This window comes from Condylostylus longicornis, unplaced genomic scaffold, assembly GCF_029603195.1.
Source record: "Condylostylus longicornis isolate FDR11 unplaced genomic scaffold, ASM2960319v2 ptg000028l, whole genome shotgun sequence".
Lineage (NCBI taxonomy): Eukaryota > Metazoa > Arthropoda > Insecta > Diptera > Dolichopodidae > Condylostylus > Condylostylus longicornis.
In genome coordinates this window covers 2539748-2560250 of record NW_026577997.1, presented here as the reverse complement: position 1 = coordinate 2560250, position 20503 = coordinate 2539748, and the positions used below count along the sequence as shown (strand labels likewise).

The window sequence follows — 20503 nt, the reverse complement described above, 5'->3', positions numbered from 1 at the left end:
CGAAAATAAATATCTTTAATCAATCACCGCATTGACGATGACGATTCATTACACAATACACATATTTTAAAAAATTCGCTCAACTTTAAAAAATTATTTGCCATTTACTTTTTTATTTTCCTGTACCTACTAATTTAATGAAGCAAGTTAATATTATTTTACAAAAGTTTTTACTTATTTCGGTTCATGTTTCTTAACATTTTAACTTTTCTTATATTCCTCCAGATGGCACAAGAATTTACATAAAGGAATTGTCATTACCATATGTTATTCAGCAGAACATTTTTCTTTCATATTTCAATTATTTTTTATTAGACAATAGGTTTTTCAAAATAAATTCTTAAAAACTTATGGCCGGTATTAAGGAATATTCCGATCTTATGTAATTATGTTAGTAAATATTTTTCCAAGAAAAATTAATATATTTATTTCACTATTCAGGTATAGCGTAGATGACCCAAGTCGAGGCTTCGATCAACCCGATCAAATTCCTCACAATTTACAATACAGTACAACATATCGCAATGACCAAACATTGTCATCGTCTAAGCCTGGGGACCCAAATTATCGTTATGTCAGTTCTGAAAGAGATTTGTCGTTACCTTTACAAAAGCATAAAAATATTCAGCAGTATTATGAAAGTCCAGAAGATGGTACCTACCAAATTGATTTGAAAATTTTGAATGACATTTAGTTTTCATATTACACAATTTTCGTTTTTAGAAATTTCGGTGCGCAAATACTTAGGGAGTAGCGTCGGTTTGGTAAGTTTGATAACAGAAAATCTCTTGAGCCATCCATTCGTAGTTCTAAGACGACAATGTCAAGTTCATCATAATTCAACTAGGTTTATTATTTATATGGAAGAGAAAAGTTTCCATTTTTATAGAGAAAACTATTTCAGATATCATTTGCAACCTTTTACTTTAGTACCGGCAATAATACATTTACATCAAAGACAAGGTGTTACCACTTTATGGAAAGGTCTTGGAAGTTGCCTTTTGGTTAGAGGAATGTCATTAGCTGTGGAGGACGTAATTTCTAAAATTACTCCGTGGCCAAAGTAAGTGCATTGTTCATTATCCTCATAAGGTACAAATTATCGGACAAATGAAAAATATAGTAACCTCCCTAATTACTTCAATCTTAACTAAAATTATTGTATAAAGAATAACAAGTGAACTATTTCAAATTGAATTTCTAACACACTCCATTTGTGAATGAAAACTAACAAGAATTGCATCTATATAATATATTCTACATCATGTTTTTCTTTCAAATAATCTAATTAATAAACTAAAAAAACTTTTCATTCAACTCTAAATTACAAATTTTAGCCAATGGCCCTCTCAGACATCATCTCTTGATTATGAAACAAGTTGGTAAGTTTATGATTATGGTGATGTTTGATGTTAAGTAACATTAACGGTTGAGGTAGAAGTAGAAGCGCTTGTATTAATGACTCTTTAGAGTAACTGTTATAAAATAAAAGTTTCAGTTTTAAAAACAATTATCAAAATTACAAATTTAATCATAATTTTTTGAAAATATTCATTTTGTTTAATTAGGGATGTAAATAATCGAACGTCAATGAAAAAGTTTGGTCAACACATTTTATTGAAGTGGTAAGTCGTGGTTAAAATAAGAAAGAAGCAATAAAAAAATCGAATTTTCATTTTAGCGTAAGTATTGCAGTGGTGATGCCATTTTACTCAGCCTCTTTGGTAGAAACTGTACAAAGTGATATAGCTAGTGAGAAACCTGGTATGTTTGATGTGTTTCGCGAAGGAGCTGCTCGTTTAGCGTCTTGGAGTGTACCACAACGTGGAAGAATGTTACCGTGTTGGGCTTTAGTGGGTCCCACTGTTGGATTAGGCATAACAAAATATTTATTTGGGTATGATCTTTAAACTACTTTATTATACCTCTTACTAAAAATAGTCAATTTTCAGATTAATTATTAAAGGAATTTCTTCTCGAATTATGAGGCGCCGTTTAAACGCCGTACAAGAACAAAAAGGGGCTAAGTTTAGAGATGAATCACTTTATAATCAAAATGTAGAAATTTATTCAACATTAATATCTGTGGTTACAAGTGAAATCATATTCTATCCTTTTGAAACCATACTTCATAGATTACAGTTACAAGGAACTCGAACTATAGTTGATAATTTAGATAATGGTTACGCTGTAGTTCCTATTTTAACGAACTATGAAGGTGCTATTGATTGTTATCGTACAACAATTTCCACTGAAGGTATATCTGGCTTATATAAAGGATTTGGTGCTTTATTACTTCAATTTGCTGCTCACGTTGCTGTTATTAAATTTACCAAATGGGTTGTTACCCAAGTAACAGAAGTTATGTACAATAAACCTCCAACAAAAGTCGTTGAATATTATAATTTAGACCAATTAAACTCATGTGAATCAACATTGTCCCGTAGTTTAAGCTCTTTGAGCAATGTTGATGTTAGTGTAGATATAGCTGAATAGTTGAAATTTTAAATTAAAATTCATAAAAATTGATGAGTTGTTTAATACTTCTTTAGTAAAATTAATTTAAATTAAAATATTTCTTCAAAATTGAGTGATTTGTACATATTTTTTGTTTTAAGTCGATCGACAGATCTACAAAAGATCTACTTTAGTATTACCAAATAAAACATACTCTAAAAACTGATGCAAAGATAATTTTTTTTTATTTATTCACTTCAGAAAAAATATTGGAACCAATAGCTACAAAATTACACACATGTATGTATGTATGTATATGTAAGAAAAGTCAATTTGATGAAAACAATAGCATTTTTATGCATTATATAAAAGTCTACTTAGCGTTAATTGACATCAAATACCAAAACGGTTTACCCCCAAAAGGAAAATTTTTTTATTAAAAAAATCCAGCGGCACCCAGTATGCAAAGAGAGTCTAAGAAGTGATGGCTGACGGCCCGTTAAATCAGGCGGACTGATCGCTATTTTTGAGACTACCCGAATTATATATATTTCAGGTGTATCACTATAGGGCACAGAAATTTAAAAAAAAATTAAGTTGAATTGTAAAAATTGATTGATTGTGACATCTACTATTAGATATTGAAAGTAACAAAATTATTTTTTTTTTCACAAATTCACCACTGTTGAAATGACGTTTCACTAGCCGACTTTAACATATGGTTAATTTGACATATGATATACATATTGAATTTTGACGAAATTCAACGAATTCCCATATTTTTCTGCGTGCAGGTACAAAAGTCTTCAGCTCAGCAGACATTTTGAATATTGTGAAAATTAAAATATTTTTTTATTTAACTGGTGTGTATTTTTAATTAATATATATCAATGGTAACTCCAAAAGCTGGAAATAAGCGTCGGGGCGGAAGTGGTATTTCTGGAGGAAATAAAATGTCCAACAAAAGATTTAAACCTAATATGGCCAGTGTTGCGGGAGCAGCAAACTTGTTCCAGACTTCTCAAATTCCAGACAATCCCGGATATTTGGACTTTAATGATCCATTGCAAACCCCGTCAAATTCTAATAATAGAAGTAATACAAAAGGTAATAAACAACGTCACTTTAAACGAAATCAAGGAGGAATGGGGAATGGCGTAGGTCATAAATTGCGACAAAATAGTGGTGGTCCAGCGAATTCTAGAGGAGGTAATTGGGGAAATAAGGGAAATTTAAGTAGAAATAACCGAGCCAGTTCCAATCGTGGAAATCAAATACCTCCTGTACAAATGGGTCCACCAAGTAGAATGGGTCCACGCATGGGTGCTGGAAGGATACGACCACCGCCACCACCACCAATTGCTATGATGGGTGGTCCTATGCCACCTATACCGCCACCAAATTTTATGCCATCCAGAATGGGACCAGGCCCTATGGGTCCGCCGCCAATGATGGGACCTCCTTTGCCACCACTAGGTCCACCGCGAGGACCGCCACGGGCAATGCCAGGTCGAAGAATGGGTTTGCGAAACAGTGTTATCAATGATACTCCCTCCAATATAGGTGGATCTATGAGAAGAGGAAAACATGTGACAGGTGGTAATAAAGGTAAAGGTAGAAAAACAAATTCAAATAATCGAGGAAATCAAACTCAAACTCCTGTCAAAAATCGTTCCTCAAAAAGAAATAGAACCGGAAGTTCAAAAAAAACATTGAAAGAAATTATTAATCAGTATTCATTAGATAAACCATGGGTAACAGATGAAATTAAAGCTGAAGCAAAAATCAAGGAGGAGATTGAAAGTAAGCTAAAAGGAAAGAAGGATGATAAACTATTTGCTGAGTTTAAAGTTCAACGCGATAAATTTGTCGCAATGTATGAAGCAGCCAAAAAGGAGCATATGGATAAAAAGAAAAAGCAACAAAAGGTAAATAAAAGTGTATAATTTTTTTAAATATTTTAGGTGATTTAAATTTTATTAATTAACAAAAACTTTCAAAATTAAGGAGGAGTGAAAAAAAAAAACACTTGAATGAAATGCAAATATTCTTAATAATTTTTCTTATAACAATATTGATTAGACTTGCGATTAAATGAATTAATCAAAAGAAAATATCAGCGGGGAGGTTAAAATGATGTAAAATGCAGTTTAGGCCAGAGAAATTCAGTTGATGAATTCATTTTGAATTCAATAATGAGTTTAAAAAGGGAAGATTTACAAAAAAAATTGAATATATGAATAGGTACTGTATGTATTTTTTGTTTAAAATACCTGTTAGACCACAACACTTAAAAAAAACTTATAGTTAAATGAAATAATTTATTTTTCCATTTTTCCTGCAAATCCTTATTATTTAAAAATTTTCTTTAAAAAAAAAAAAATTACCATAGAAAAAGAATTTTGATTATTAAAAAATATTTTTGCCAAAATAATTTTTTACAGGTTTCTAATAATGAAACAAATACAAACGAGTCGGACAAAGGTGAAAAAAATGCAAATACAGCAGCATCAACTTAAATTTATTGAAAAATTTAAAGAATTTATAAAACTATGATAAAAAAACCTTTGAAGAGAACATTATGAAAATTTATAAAAATTATAGAAAGCTACATATTAATGAAAAGCCTCCTTTTGGCTGCACATTTAGTAAAAAAAAAACTAATTAGTTTGAAAAAAGAAAAGAAAATAAAACAATTAATGTCGTGAGTAAATTAAATATCATTCTTCGTTACCAATTAAAATATAAGAAATTTTAAATAGTCTCCTATATATGTAAATATATAGAAATAATTACGTGAACAATCAAATTTATTAATTAAATAGTAAAATTATTATTTTAATTTGCTCGATAATTTTAATTTAATATTTATTTAAACAAAAATAAAGCAAAAAAAAAACTAAGAAACCAAATAGAAATTTTTAATTTTAGTAAAAAATAAGTTCTCTTTTTTTATAAAAAGGAAAACAAGAAAAATTATTGAAAAAAAAAAATATTCTTGCAAAGTTGAAAAGCGAAAATTTTGTATTTATTTTTGGAAATTTGTTTTTTTTTCTCAATCCCCTGGTATAGGACAAATTTTATAACCATGTCCTTTGTTTTAATTAAGGAAAATCTCTTAAAATATTTTTAAGATGGCATTATAAGCAGAAAGATGCTACAAAATCCCACCACAATCATTTGAAATTGTTTATTCATTTTTGTGTTACTGATTTTCCCCTTGTTTGTTGTTAACAAAATATTTATTTTCACAAATTTTAACAATTTAAACTTTGTACTATACCACAAACAAAATTCCAAAAATTAATATAAAATTAATGAAAAAGAAAATGAAAAGTATATATAAAAACTATTTCTTAATATTAAGGCTTACAACAAAACTAAAGCAAAATAAAAGAAAATTACAAAACAAGAAAAGTAAATAAATAAAATACCTACACGTTCTAATGAAAATGTTTATTTACTTTACAATTTCGACTTTTTAATATTACTTACTTATTTTAGATATATTTTCACATTTTTAATACATAATTATATTCAAACAATTCTAATCCGTCTTTTTTAGAAATCTAGTAGGGCTTAAGGAATTATAGTAAATAATAAATTTTCGTCAGAATGAAATTAAGGATTTTAGTTCCTGTATTTTAGAAATAATGGAGATTTTTATATTAAAACGCAATGAAAATTCCAATCATATCCTCATACTCATATCCTTGATATACATAATACATATATAATTTTATTTTTTACCAAACATATATATATATATATACATATTATATACTAAAAATTAATATATATTTTAAATAAATATTACTAAAAATATTCCGACAATATTAAAAACCTGTACAGAGAATATAAAATATTATTTTTTAAATAATTGCCTATATTTTAGAAATAGTTTTTATATTTAAATTTATATTAATTTCTCTTTAAAAAAAATAACAAAAGCGAAATAAATTGTTAAAAAAATGCTGCTTGATATACAAATATAATTTAAAATGATTTTCTTATTTATATTTAAAATATTTTGTAATTTAAAAATGTTTTTTGATCATATTTTTTTTCCTTTTATTAAAATGATTGCCAACAAAAAATGAAATAGAAGCAACATACCTAATATTTTTCCAATTCTATTGATAAATAAATAAAAAAAATATTTTGCAATTTATTTTTTAATTGCATTTTATATTTGGCAATTCATATTTTTTAAATAATGTAAAAAATAAATAAATTATACCAGAACCAAAATTAAATTACAATATTTTAGAGTTTTTTTAAGTAGAATGCAAGTTTTTTAAGAACATTTTATATTAAAAAACATTAATTGCAATATTTAAATCAATTTTTGTCTTTTGCTTTGAAGTAATATTTTTAATTTACGGCTTCTAATGTTAAGAATCAAAATTATTAAGTAAAAAAAAAATTTATGTTAAATGTTAAATCACACGCATTTAATTAAAAAATAACTAAACAGACAATATTTTATTGTCTTTTTAAAATTGATTATAATTTTATTTTGGTAAAAAAATAAACCAAAAAAAAAAACCAAGTAACATTTAAATATTTTTTATATTTTAAAAAGAAAAATTTAAAGTATTTCAATTAGTTTTCTCACTTTGAGAAATCAATTCAAAAATGTATTCATTTAAACAAAAATAGAATACAAAATGGAAAAAATAAATAATAATACAAAACAAATTTAGCAAACAAAATACTTTATTAATTAAATTTTATGAAAATTTAAAAAATAAAGACTAAAATAACAAAAAAAAAAAATATAGTATGAGAATGACATGTATTTGCAGGAAAATCACTGGACTTCGCAAAAGTGAATTGCTTATTTAATTTTTAGAATATATTCGCATACAATAAAAATTAAAACAAATTCAATTGTCTTTTAATTTTTTTAAATAAATTTTGATTAAATTTTAAATTAGCTTATAAATATCTTCTTTCATTTTCAATATTTTAACATTAAATCAAAATATTATTTTAAATATTTTAATTCATCATTAAATTAATTATTTAAAAAGAATAACAAAATTAGAATCTAAACAATCAAATTTTAGTGTTTATTTTTATATTATGATTCTTTAGATTCATAAAAGTAAAAGTAATTTTATAAAATTTTCTTGTAAAATATTTTAAAATTGCATTTACAATTCCAATATTTTAAATGTTTAAATATGAGTAAAAAAAAAAATTTCAGGTTCTTAATAATGGTAGTTAAAAATTTTAATTCACTTTAAAATTTTGAAAGAAAGTAACTCAATATTTATGAATGGTCTGACATGGTAAGTTTTAAATTCTTAATTTCTTACTTTAATGGTTCATACTTGCAATAAGTGCGGAATGTACATATTCCCTTTTACAATTTTACCGTAAAATTTTACACAAAATATATTATGGGTTATTTGTTTACCTTCATATTGCCAAATCGTTAAGAAATTTGGTTAATGGGATGGTTTGGTATTTTTTTTTTTTTGCATGTACAAGCAATTTTTCCAATTTGTAGAAAAGTCAGTGGTTGGTTCAGAAATCAAATTTTTTTTTTTTTTTTTTTCAGTGATATACATATATTAAATAGTTATATTGTTTTAAAAAAATAAAATAAAAAAAAAATGTAGCATAAATATAGAAGAGTTTTATTTATTTTCTTAATATTGATTTTTTAGGATATTATAGGCTGAAAAATATCTTTGTTTCCATTATTTGATTGTTCTTGATCTCCATACATATTAATGCTCAGAATAAACTTCAATAACAAGCAGAAAGATCTAGAAAGTGCCGTATAAAATTTCAATAGCAGGAAAAGTAAAGGCAAAAGTTTTGCCTGCTATCATTTTCTCGCAGCAACTTTTTTTCGCACTACTTTGTACATATATCTATATCACATATTGGGAGTACCGTGATATTAATAAAAATAAAAAGTATATTAAGAATTTATTTTTTAAAAAGGTCATAAGTGTTGCTTTATTTTTTGTATGAAATTAGCCTTATTTTTAAAAGGTTGTTAGTATTGGACGCGTGCGTCCTTAGCGCTGTGTTTGAATTGTTTTTTTCCAATGGAAATTGTACATTTTGTCTGATCCGCACCCGGACTATGTGTAGAAGAATTCCAAGGACAATCGAGCTGCACTTTACGATATTTTTCTTAAAGACTTTCTTTTCTTTACCTCTAAAATGTTCTGTTTACATTATGTTCTATAAGTATATAATTTTTTTTTTAATTTTTCGATTTTCTACGTTTGTTTGTTTTACGACGTAAAATCGGGACCTTATGTATTTAAAAGAAAGGTAAGTTTAAAAAACATTTGAAAATAAAATAAAAATTTAATTCTAAGAAAAACAAAAATCGATGTTTTTATCCAGTACAATAAAATAAACTTGCAATAACTAAGAATCGAAGTTTCCATAAGAAAACTTTTTTCTAAAAGGAGTAGAATCGTTTTTTACCATTTCTCTTTCAGCGAAGGTAACACAGAAAATGTGTCATTTTTAATTCAAATGTCACAGTTCATTTTATTTAGCAGACAGAAAAATATTAAAAATTTGTGGAAAAGCATTTAAAAATAATATTAAATATCTGCTTGCTCATATTTTAAATTTAAGTCTAATTTTTCTTTAATTTGAAAATTTTCATCAAGTTTCATTTAATACATTTATATGCCATATAAGTTTGCAAAATGAATGAAAAAAGTTGCAAGAAGAAATATCGAACATTTGTAAAATTTGAGAATTTTTTTAAACAGTACAACAAAAATGTAAACAAATTAGACTAGAAATACATTTTAAGGTAAATTTGAATAAAAAATTTTTCATATTTGTGTTCTTAAATGAATTCAATAAAATTATTTTTTGCAGGAAATTGATTAAGATAAAAGCCATACAATAGATTTCTAAGATAAATTTTAGATTTTTTTTTATTCATTTACCACCTACATATATGTATATATAGTATAAATTTAAATGTAAAAGAAAAATGTGTCAAATTTTGGAAAAATTTTATATTATTTTATTTCAACACATATTTGTTTTGTGTATAATATGCAGCATTAATAGTTTTGCAGCTGAAAAAAATGAAAATTTTAATATGACTACTATTGAGAAAATCGCAGCTTCCAGTAATAACAATAATTACATTAATTCTTTATTAAATAATATTAACTTTAAAAATCAAAGTACATACGTTCCTATGTTAAGTAATATAACTTCCGATTACATATCTAGCAATAATTCCAAATCAAATTACAATAATACTACATTGATTATAGACAATTTCAATAATAGTAAATTTTTAAATTATAATGATCAAGTGCCTTTATTACAATTGTCTCTAAAACCAAAACAAATAAAAGTTGATGAATTTTTAAATCATACTGTTACTATAATAAATTCGGAATTTCCTAAAAATATACATGATACAATTGGACAAACAAATACCAAATTGCATTTTTCTCAATATTTAGGATTAAATCAAAACATAACGCGTAAAATAATAGAAACTAATACAACAGAAAATAACAAATATAATGTTTTAGATTTGGTAAAAAATTTACAAATTCGTTTAAAAAGTATTAGAAATGATGAACTAGGAGTTGCTACCATACAGGTAATAAAATATAAAAAATTATTCTTTTAAAAAATTACAATTTTTTTTTTTTTTGTCATAGGAAATTTTTGATGCTATGGACTTCACGGTCCAGAATCAACAAGATAAAAGTGATAAACTTAAAAGAATATCATATCGTTTATCAAAAAAATTGGAAAAGGCTATTCATGTTATAACACATCTATACAATTTTTTTGTTAAAAATATTACAAATATATCTTTAGAAGAAAATGAGGATGAAACAGAAGATGAATTTGAAACGCAAACAAATCAACAATTATATTTGAATACATTAATCCAACCATGTCCTTTCGAAGATTTTTCTCTTCAGCAAAATTATAATAAACATGAAATACAGGTTTTAAATTATTTAAAAAATAATGATCATCGTAGTTTTGGTTCCCATAGTAATGGAAGAGAAATAGATGAAGATGGTGATGTTAATTATATTGCAAATACAAAAATTACTGAAGAATTTAATACTTTTAATATGGAAGCAAATCATATAAAGCATTTATATTTTTTATCAAGTAGTGATCATGCTAGTGATCATCAATGCCAGTATTATTTTAATGATTTACATTTTCGTTATTTATATGTGTCCGCAATTAAGAAGAAGCATGTCTTCCTTTTACTTGACAATGGTAATGCGTTCAATTTTGAGCAATTGGAATTACTTAAATTATTTGGTATACAGAATTTTGGTTCGAAATAAATTTCCTTTTTTAATTTTTAATTTTTAATTTTAGTTCAAAATATTTTAAAAATGCTATCTAATACAGATACTATAACTATAGTTTTAATATCGGACGAAGCTTCTCCTATGATATTGGATAACGAAGAGACTATTGCAAATGATAACAATTATATGTATAAAACTGATATTGATGGGAAAAGGAAAATTTCGAAATTTATTGAAAATTTAAATTATACATCCACTTTAACAAACCATTCCCGAGGTTTCGAGTATTCATTTGAATTACTTAAAAAGCAAAATTTTAGCGAATTCAAGCCTCTACTATTTCTTTATGCAACTAGAGGCTTATTACACAAGCTTACAGATAAAGTTAATGTTCTTGCTACTATTGCGAAAGGACAAAGTAGTCTTAATAGCCCTGTTGTAATAAATACTTGCGCAATCGTTTTAGGTAAAATATTTTTAAAATTTTAAAATGATTAAAATTTTTAATATTTCATACAAACGTAGATGAAAGGCGAATTATGTACGAAAAACAGTTTTTAAGGGACATTGCTCAGCAAAATTATACAAAATATGATATAGATGTAAGCAGTTGGTATATTTACGATTTTTATAATTTAACTGGAAATTTATATGTTATAACCAAGCGACATCCAGAAAGAATAATCAAAATTAGTACTGCAGTTTTTGAAAACTTGTTTTTAGGAAACTGGCGTACTGATAATACTGAAAATTTAATTTATATTGAAAATGAATTGCAATATCATTTACCAATTTATGATTACAGTACAAGAGGTATATACTATTTAATGAAAAAATCATTCTACAATTAAATATTTAATTGATTACATTTTAGAAGTTATAGTTTCAATGACACGTTCAATACAACGTTTTGGTGTTATTGGCTTAAACTTATACTTAACGGATTTAGCTGAAGATATAATATATTTCAAAAACACTGAATTTGAATATGCATTTATGATAGATGTTAAAGGAATAACCATTTCTCACCCAGCGTTTTCAAGACCCACTACTTTACATAGCAACACCTATGAAGTAGATATTGGTTTACTAGAAAACTCTAAAGAATTTAAAGAAAGTATTAAAGAACAAATTTTGTTGATCGAAAATGGAAATGCATCTTATATTGAGAGAGATAATATTACGGTAGATAACAACTACATAAAATATTAATTTATTTATAATATTCAAATTTTTTTAATTTGTAGAAAATTTATTTCTGGAAAAGAATTCAAAATGCATATATTATTTGTTTAGTTTCAAAATCTAATGGACTTCATTTTAATTTACAAAATTCAAAAGCACAAGCCAAAACTTCAAATTATCAACAATCGGAACATTTGTTACCGTTGGATTTATTATATCACAGACTTGATTTAGTTCCGCCCAAAAATCCAATATGTAGACATTTTCGGCAAATAGCAACGTTAGGTAAAAATTATTGGTGGTCATGACAATATAAATATTTATTTTTTATATTATTTTAATATTTCTAAGAAACGGGAACAGTTTTTCTAAGTGCGTCAGCATTTCAATCTCCCTTTACTTACTTAAAAAACACACGCGAACATAAGGAGAGTATAAGAACTCATACTGCTCAAAGTATTATGGCATATATTAAAGACAGTACAAGTTTGTTAGCCAATCCTGGATTACTTTCAAGAATCCGTAACGATGTAGCGACACTTTACCATGTAATGTCATATTTAAAGAAAAGACATCTTGAAAATGGGGAATTTAAAAAATACATAATTAGAAGATATGTTACAACTACTAGTGGTGTAACTCAGATATATCCTGGATGTATTTTGGGTACAGACTTAGAGCCCTCAAGACGTCCTTGGTATCGTAAGGCAATGAAGTATCCAGGAAAAATTATTTCTACCGAACCATACTTAGATGCAGGTAAAAAAATTGTTAATATTATCAGTAACGAAACTTTATGATTTCTTATTTGTTTTTATTTGAAATAAATTAAGGTGGTGCCGGTTTTATTGTTACAATAGCTCACACAATATTTGAAGGAAAATCAAATGCTTTACATAATGTTGATACAGATATTCCAGCAGCTATAGTTGCTGTTGATGTACCGTATGCCTTTTTTTATAGAATGATAATTGATTCGACATTATTTTGCTCGGAGCGAAATATTAAATGTCTTTTAATAGAAGATAATGGATACTTACTAGGACATCCATCCTTCATGGAACCTTCAACTCTTACAATAAATCATCGTCGACCTAAAGAACATCTAACACATAAAGAATCTTTTGTTGCTAATGACATCTTAAACCATAAGCAATTAGTTCGTAAACAAATATGTGCCAATTATCAAAATCGAACATCCGAACGTTATTACATATATAATATATCTTCAACGGAAATTTTCACTAACGTTGTGCATGGCGATCGGACGAAATATCAAATAACTACAATACCAGGTACAAATATATTTGCAGCTGTCTTAAATTCAACAAGAGATGGTGGTGCATTTTGTCCGTGTAGTACAGTGGATCGTGTATGCTTGAATTGTAATCGAATGGATCAAACAGATTGTGAATGTCCTTGTGAATGTCCCTTAAAATTTAGTAAAAACGGAGAAATATCAATGAATATTATAAATAGAAGTAGTAACGACAGTGATTTTTCAAATATTGCATCATATTATTATTGTGAACCACCAATTGAAGGCTTAGACGTTGTAAATTCAATGAGCTATGATTGGAATACCGTATTAAAAGCTTGTATAAACATTAATTGCGATTTATATTCAAGTCAAAACGAATGTATTGGAATAATGGGGTGTGAATGGTGTCAGTTAGATGTTGACGGGAATCCATTTAATTCTGCGTTTTGTACTACACAAAATTCCTGCTTTAATGGTGTTTTGGGGGCAATGACACCATATGGCGATAATGATATTGGAGCTGCTATTGTTGAGTCAGTCAGCCAACCAGCGTATTCTGCTATTGGACCTGTAGGTGGGGCAATAATAGCATTGTGTATAGTAGTGGGTTTTGCAATGTACTGTTATCGCCAAAATTTAGATAGTAGTATTGACCAATTGTATCCAGAATCTATACAGGAAGATAATTTCGGTCTTCCATTATCTCGATTTAACTACGATGATTGTAATGGAAATAATGGATTGGGTGATGATGATATAATTGGTGGTAATGGATCTCATATTTTACACAAAAATTTAATTCATCCACTGGCAAATTCAATAGCTGTTTCTGAAATATCACCTTATCATATGTCGTCGGGAGGATATCGACGACCAAATGGGGAATCAGATAATGGTTATTCAACGATGACTCCACATGAAGATTCAGACATGTGTTTCACTTTAGTAGAACCATTGATCAATACAAATAAACGTTTGTCAATGTCAGCTGATTCAATGTCTATAAGTACATCGATATCAAGTCCCACAAATCAAGGTGATAGCAACAAAGCAAATATATCTAAAAGAAATCAAGACTTTAATTTAAAATATAATGAGCGTTCTTCACCAACTTCCTCTGGTATAGGCAATAATTCACCAGCATTAACAAAACAAATTTTAGAGCAAACTATATTACCACAACAAATGTCCCCACATCATATACTGGCACCAGTTACCGTTCATAGGCATATGGAAGCTTCATCGTAACATTAATTTTTAATTAATTAAAAAAAAGTGAACAATAGTTTATTTATATTTTACAAGATATCCTGCCATTTACTAATTTTGTAAATTTTTCTATTTTTTTTTATAAAATTTTAATGTTTTATTGAAATAAGAAATATTTTGAAAAATAAACTAAAACGCTAAAAATATTGCTTATTAGAATTGCTTTTGAACAATTCTTTAAATTTAATTTATTGATTTTTGAATTATATTTCTCCTTTGCTTTTTCAAAAAGGTTTTTGCATAAAAGAAACCCAAAAAAATTTTAAACAAAAGTTTAATAATAATCTTTATTTCATTATCATAAAGTTAAATATTATATTGTATAATAGTATTTTTATTACAGTATAAAAAATTCCACTATTAGTAAATTAAGTAAATATTTAAATTATAAAATACTTCGTAAATATTTTTGTATATTTATAACTATTGATGAGTACATTTGTCTTTTTTCTCCTTTTTCTTTCGATTATATGAATCTGTAGTAATTTCTGGTAATATACCATTACCTTCATTACAAACGGGTGTTGTAGGATTCGATAAATTTCCTTTTGAATGATTTGATCCTCTTGCTAGTGAATGTTCAACATTATCTTTCGGCATGAATTCTGAATTAATTGTTGTTATATGATTAGGTAGCTCGTGTATTGAATTAGGCTTTGGCAGTTTTGGTTTTTTATCCCTTAATACACTCAATTCATCTTTATGTTTTACATTGACAGGCAAAGCATATGTATCATCAATACTTTCATCATATTTTTCAATAGCATCGAATGAGGCAGTAAAATTTTTTGATTGATGTCGCTTATTGAGATTGTCATGACTGCTGCAATTTGTATTATTTTGCTGTTGAGAATTATTTTCTAAAGGAGATATAAGATCTATAGGATCTGAATACGTATCATCTAATTCGGGATAATTATTCGCTATCATAGATTCACCCGTAAGGGTCAGACCTTGAGGTTGTTGTAATAATAAATGTTGCTGTTGTTGTTTTTTTAACCGATGTTTTTCTCTGAGTTTTTTAGCTCTTTTCTTTTCTCTTTCTTGTAACATTTTAGCCAATTCCTCATCCTGTGCTTCTATAGCCAGTTGACGATCTTTTTCTGCCAATTCTTCGTTTTGTGCTCTTATTGCAATTAATCTGTCACGTTCACCCTGTGTCATACTATATTGCTCCTCATAAATTTGTAATTTTTTTGCCAATTTTTCAGCTTTTTCTACTTCAGCTTGCATAGCTAACATCCGTTGTCTCTCAGCTTCTTCTTCTTTTTTTTGCAATTGTAAAGCCATTTCTTTTGCCTTATTAGATTCAATTTCTTCATTTCTCAATTTTTCAATTTTTAAATGATGTTCTAGCTTTTCCGCTAGCAACCTATCCGCCTTTTCTTGATTTTCTAAATATTCACGATATTTTGCTTCAACTTCTTTGGCTACTTCTACTTCTTTACGTTGTTCATCAAGAGCTCGAGGAAAATCCTCTCTTACTATTGCATTTCTTACTTTATTATTTTGATAAAATTCATTAATTTCTTGTGATTGTAAACGTTGAGCTAAGGCACCATCCTCGCGCACCAACCATTCTTTACAAACCGCTTTCACATGACCTATGAAATTCGAAATTAATTTACAAAATGCTGATTTAGCTAGAAATTGTGCAAAGCACACATTTATGTAAATATACATACATATATGTGCCTATATATAAAAATATGTAATATTGCAATAAGTGAAAATATCTACATAATTGCACTTTCTCAAAAATTAATAAAAAAAAAAATATACTACCTTTCGGCAAATCAGACATGCTGGAAGAGATGTAAAATTTTTAATATAGAATTATTAAACGTTTTTTTTAAAAAAAAATATAAATAAAAATTTTTTGAGATCCCATAACTTAAAAAAAATAAACATAATAAATGCACTTGTAAATGCCAACAACAAAGGAGAAAGTTTGATGAGAGTATTTGAAGTAGAGTAAAAAAACTTTGTATGACATTCAAATTTTAAACCGCGATTATAATAGACCGTTACCGGGTCACTTTCCTTAAAAATAATTTGTTATTCCCCGTTCAAAGTTGACTGAACTCTGTATCGTAAAAGTGTATGAATAAGTATTCTAAAAATTAATTCGTCTTTTTTTCTTAAAAATCTCTATAAAAATTTTACTAAGAACTTTTTTCACCAAAGCAGATTCAAGTGTGTAAAAAGATAGATCCCTCACCTATAGTGTTTAGATTTAAAAAGCACGCTTTGACTTAGTCTGTCAGTAAATAATGGAAATTTATATATTCTAATCAGATTTAATATCCGATTTTTTGAAAGTAAAATTGAAGCAATTAATTTTTTGCAAAAGTTTTGAACAACAATCAGCTGATTTTTATATTGGTTTTATTTTTCGTAAAAAACTGCTGAATTAACTAATCTGATATAGATTCATTCTGGCAGTTTAAGACTTTATCGTAAATTTTATCTGATATTTTGACGTATATTTTGATGTAAACAGTACCTTACATTCGTTTCCCAAATTTTGACATTTAAATTTTATTCTGAGTTGTCAAATTCATTTAAAACTTGCCTAAACTAATTTTAATAGTGTCAAAAGTATATGTTGAATTACATACGGTTTTAGTGATTTTCTATTCATACGAGTAGTTCCAATTTTCTAATAATTGGAAAATATATCATTGTAATTTTTGGTGCCTATTTCATATTTTGATCTTGAGTTTTTATACCTCTTTATATAGGGATATTTAAAAGTATGTCGAATATACAAACATTGGTTGATATGGGATTTCCCAAAGAAAAAGCCGAAAAGGTAGGGATGTTCGCATTTAATTCATAAACAAAATAGTGCATGTTTATAATTTCTAGGCCTTGCAAATGAATGGCGATTCTATAGAATCTGCTATGGAATGGTTACTAGCACATGCAGATGAAGATATTAGTCAATCTACAACTCAAACAGAAAGCACTTCCGTCACAAATACGGAACAAGAAGAAACTCAAGAAGGACAGCCAGAGGAAGGGGATGCCCAACAAGCAAAATCTTTGAAATGTGATGAGTGTAATAAATTGTTCCGTGATCAAAATGAAGTAGAATTTCATGCTGCAAAAACTGGTCATAACAATTTTTCTCAATCTACTGAAGAGAAAAAGCCATTAACTGAAGAAGAAAAAAAGGCCCAGTTAGCTTTAATTGAGGAGAAACTTAAACAGAAACGAGCAGAAAGAGAAAAGCAAGAACGAATAGACGAGGTGGAAAGAGAAAGAAATAGAATAAAATCTGGCAAAGACATGACTGAAGCTAAAAAGCGTTTAGAAGAATTAGAAATGCAAAAAATAGTCGAGCAAAGAAAACGTGAGAAAGCCGAAGAAAAGGCTGCTAGGGAACGTGTACGTGCACAAATTGAGGCTGATAAATTAGCAAGAAAAGCAAAAATGGCAGCGGAACAAAACCAACCACCGCCAGAAGTACCACCGTTACAGCCGACAATGTCCACACAAACTCAAAAGAAGGAATATTCCAATACTAGAATTCAAATAAGATTACAAGATGGTGGTACTTTGACTGAAACTTTTGGAGTCAAAGAGCAGTTATCAGCGATAAGAACATTTATTCAAGTAAAACAAGGTGATATGTTACCATTTGATCTTATGACCTCATTTCCTCGAAAAGTTTTCACTGACGATGATTACGAAAAGCCTTTAGAAGTTTTGGGTTTGGTTCCTTCTGCTGTTATAATTGTTACAAAAGCTAAATAGTTTCTTTTTTTTTTAAATTCTTTAAGCATAATTCAAATTTTTATTCTTTCAATGTGACTATGTGCACTATTCGGAAATAAAAATAATTTATAAAATTTTGAGGGCACTAATTTTGTTTTAATCATTGCATGTGAGTGTATAATAGTTATGAATTTGAATTACTTTAGAACATATAGCTTTCACTACTCTGCCAAGAAAAAAGTTCATTCAATATAAGTTTAGTCGTATAATTTATTAAAAATAATCTTCTACATCAGTAATTAATATATCTACTTTAAAATTATTTTAATCTAATAAAAAAAATTGTAAACTTCTCCTTCAACTTATTTCTTTTATGTAAGTAAGTTCAAATAAATCTCCTTGCTTATCTTTATTATGCGTTTTCAAATGGACCTATAAATTATTTATTGCTTATATTTTTAATAATCAAAAAATAAAAAGCGTTCTTGAAATATTTTTTACCTGTAAATGATGTTTTCTTTTGAATTTTTTATGGCATTGTACACATTCATGCTGGGGTGTCGTCATTTCATGAATTGTTTTAATATGAGTTTTCAAAGTGGCAGGCGAAATGTACTTTTGCTTACAGATTTGGCATTCCAATTGTTTCTCGAAATGTGTGTACCTGTGATTTTTCATATGAGAATGTGCGCGGTATGCTTTATCTACAAAATATTAAACAAAAATATTGTCTTATTGTGTAAATGTATCAAATATATTTACTGCATATATCGCAGACATAACGACGTTCTCCTGTGTGAATTTGAAAATGAATCCTTAAATCAGACTTTGTTTTAAATTTCTTTTCGCACTCACTACACTCATAGTTTCTTTCGTTTGTATGATTCATCATATGTATATTATAGTGAACCTTTTGTTTAAAATTTTTTCCACATATTTCGCATTTAAATGCAGGTAAACCAGCATGGACTTTCTTATGTACTTCAAATGCCTCTTTTGAATAAGAAACTCTTGAACATAAATCACATATAAATTTAGTTCTTTTTTTTATGTTTTGTGTGTTTTTGCTATTATTTTTTAATTTTGAATTTGGAATTTTTATGTTATTCATTTTGTGGTCATTGTTAAATACGAAACTATTGTTGATATTATTTAAAGTGCTTTTATGTTTTATATCGTTTTCATTGACTGTTAGAGAAAAAATTTCCTCGTTTTCAGACTCAATACGTGTTTCGTTTGTGTCAAAGCTTGAAAATTCTAATAGTTCTTCATTTTCTCTATTGTCTAGTTCATCTTCATATTCTTCTTTAAGGAACTGAACATCTAAAAATTCTGGATTTCCATCATCTATATAACTATTACTCTCCGTATTTTTGTTGCTATTACTGCAGTATGAATCCACGGAATTATCCTCTTTATCTATTACTTCTTCTATATAATCCATTTGTATCACAGTATTGTCATATAAATTAGTTGAATTGTCAGCTAAATCTGATGAATCATTTTCATTTGAATTTGAACTATCTATAAAATTCTTTTCCATTTTTATATCATTCAAAATTTGATCATTTAAAGAAACTATCTTATAAAAAGATTCCAAAGCTTTTTGCTTTAAATTAATAGACAATTGAAGTTGAAGTGAACAAGATGAACATATAAAATCAGGAAAGTTATATTGATTGTCGATCTACCGAAAATAGATTTTTTTTTTCTTTATAAAACTTATTTTACTTAAGAATATTCTAATATTACCTTGATATTTAAAAGATCTTCATACATTTTCCCATATTTGTTTACAATTCTACCATTTTCTGTATCTTTGAATAAATCTAAAAAATCAGTTCCTCTATCCAATAAGCACATTGCACAACAGTTTGTAATGTTCTCCGTCATAATTTTTTTAGTTTAAATTTTTAAGATTTTCCTCAATTATTACAATTTTTGCTTCAAAATAATTTTGAGTAAACATAGTTGTTGAGTGTTCTGTTTTTAGATATGTTTTGTTGTACTTTTTGAATAAGTTCTTAGCTGTCAAAATGATTGACAAGACGTGTGTTTGGTATTCAACTCCATCTGTATTTCAAAATGCGAACTATATAATATTCATAGACTTCCGTAATATTGTTTTATAATTTTTGTTAATATGGCTAATATATTAATTTTTATTAGGAAAAAACCTGAGGAATTACTACGTTTTTAAAATAATATTAATTACACAACAAAATAAGGTAAAACACACTAAAATTTAACTAGTATAATTATTAATAGCCTACATAACAAAATGATCAATTTATAAGTTTCGATATAATCC

At 27.1% G+C, this 20503-nt stretch overlaps 6 protein-coding genes across 8 annotated transcripts; 4 read left to right on the top strand and 2 right to left on the bottom strand.

Moving 5' to 3' along the window:
• The first annotated feature begins 264 nt into the window (after positions 1-264).
• On the top strand, positions 265-2694 carry LOC129607688 (mitochondrial outer membrane protein SLC25A46). 3 transcript variants are annotated; one of them, XM_055518843.1, is made up of 8 exons: positions 265-382; positions 442-653; positions 724-847; positions 905-1063; positions 1338-1382; positions 1569-1625; positions 1682-1897; positions 1953-2694. In XM_055518843.1, exons 1-8 carry the CDS (start codon positions 351-353, stop codon positions 2494-2496), a joined length of 1389 nt encoding a protein of 462 aa, XP_055374818.1. In that variant the 5' UTR covers positions 265-350; the 3' UTR covers positions 2497-2694. The 3 variants fall into 3 exon arrangements, with proteins under 3 accessions (XP_055374818.1, XP_055374820.1, XP_055374819.1); XM_055518844.1 differs by having other exon boundaries at positions 274-390; XM_055518845.1 differs by lacking the exon at positions 1338-1382.
• Positions 2695-3230: 536 nt separating this feature from the next.
• Positions 3231-6377, top strand: LOC129607690 (DNA-binding protein K10-like). The gene is made up of 2 exons (XM_055518846.1): positions 3231-4385; positions 4902-6377. Exons 1-2 carry the CDS (start codon positions 3348-3350, stop codon positions 4974-4976), a joined length of 1113 nt encoding a protein of 370 aa, XP_055374821.1. The 5' UTR covers positions 3231-3347; the 3' UTR covers positions 4977-6377.
• A 3066-nt stretch (positions 6378-9443) lies between these two features.
• LOC129607667 (VWFA and cache domain-containing protein CG16868) lies at positions 9444-14639 on the top strand. Its single transcript, XM_055518809.1, has 8 exons — positions 9444-10072; positions 10134-10761; positions 10822-11220; positions 11280-11567; positions 11629-11939; positions 12002-12224; positions 12291-12698; positions 12773-14639. Exons 1-8 carry the CDS (start codon positions 9554-9556, stop codon positions 14446-14448), a joined length of 4452 nt encoding a protein of 1483 aa, XP_055374784.1. The 5' UTR covers positions 9444-9553; the 3' UTR covers positions 14449-14639.
• Positions 14640-14865: 226 nt separating this feature from the next.
• On the bottom strand, positions 14866-16398 carry LOC129607717 (trichohyalin). The gene is made up of 2 exons (XM_055518881.1): positions 16255-16398; positions 14866-16073 (listed from the first exon to the last, which is right to left on the bottom strand). The coding sequence occupies exons 1-2, from the start codon at positions 16271-16273 to the stop codon at positions 14893-14895; spliced, it is 1200 nt and encodes a 399-aa protein (XP_055374856.1). The 5' UTR covers positions 16274-16398; the 3' UTR covers positions 14866-14892.
• A 679-nt stretch (positions 16399-17077) lies between these two features.
• Positions 17078-18337, top strand: LOC129607676 (UBX domain-containing protein 1). The gene is made up of 2 exons (XM_055518828.1): positions 17078-17284; positions 17341-18337. The coding sequence occupies exons 1-2, from the start codon at positions 17228-17230 to the stop codon at positions 18229-18231; spliced, it is 948 nt and encodes a 315-aa protein (XP_055374803.1). The 5' UTR covers positions 17078-17227; the 3' UTR covers positions 18232-18337.
• Positions 18338-18444: 107 nt separating this feature from the next.
• On the bottom strand, positions 18445-20086 carry LOC129607675 (zinc finger protein 98-like). Its single transcript, XM_055518827.1, has 4 exons — positions 19945-20086; positions 18955-19879; positions 18694-18896; positions 18445-18624 (listed from the first exon to the last, which is right to left on the bottom strand). Exons 1-4 carry the CDS (start codon positions 20083-20085, stop codon positions 18550-18552), a joined length of 1344 nt encoding a protein of 447 aa, XP_055374802.1. The 5' UTR covers position 20086; the 3' UTR covers positions 18445-18549.
• Positions 20087-20503: the final 417 nt, after the last annotated feature.

Coding starts and splice junctions, on each gene's coding strand:
- LOC129607667 (XM_055518809.1), top strand. CDS start 9,554: ATGACTACTATTGAGAAAATCGCAGCTTCCAGTAATAACAATAATTAC. Junction 11,221..11,279: donor TACTTGCGCAATCGTTTTAG/GTAAAATATTTT, acceptor ATACAAACGTAG/ATGAAAGGCGAATTATGTAC. Junction 12,225..12,290: donor TCGGCAAATAGCAACGTTAG/GTAAAAATTATT, acceptor AATATTTCTAAG/AAACGGGAACAGTTTTTCTA.
- LOC129607688 (XM_055518843.1), top strand. CDS start 351: ATGGCCGGTATTAAGGAATATTCCGATCTTAT. Junction 848..904: donor GTTCATCATAATTCAACTAG/GTTTATTATTTA, acceptor AAACTATTTCAG/ATATCATTTGCAACCTTTTA. Junction 1,626..1,681: donor CAACACATTTTATTGAAGTG/GTAAGTCGTGGT, acceptor TTTTCATTTTAG/CGTAAGTATTGCAGTGGTGA.
- LOC129607690 (XM_055518846.1), top strand. CDS start 3,348: ATGGTAACTCCAAAAGCTGGAAATAAGCGTCGGGGCGGAAGTGGTATT. Junction 4,386..4,901: donor AAAAGAAAAAGCAACAAAAG/GTAAATAAAAGT, acceptor AATTTTTTACAG/GTTTCTAATAATGAAACAAA.
- LOC129607676 (XM_055518828.1), top strand. CDS start 17,228: ATGTCGAATATACAAACATTGGTTGATATGGGATTTCCCAAAGAAAAA. Junction 17,285..17,340: donor CCAAAGAAAAAGCCGAAAAG/GTAGGGATGTTC, acceptor TATAATTTCTAG/GCCTTGCAAATGAATGGCGA.
- LOC129607675 (XM_055518827.1), bottom strand. CDS start 20,085: ATGACGGAGAACATTACAAACTGTTGTGCAATGTGCTTATTGGATAGA. Junction 18,897..18,954: donor TTATGTCTGCGATATATGCA/GTAAATATATTT, acceptor AATATTTTGTAG/ATAAAGCATACCGCGCACAT. Junction 18,625..18,693: donor AAAGAAAACATCATTTACAG/GTAAAAAATATT, acceptor AATAATTTATAG/GTCCATTTGAAAACGCATAA.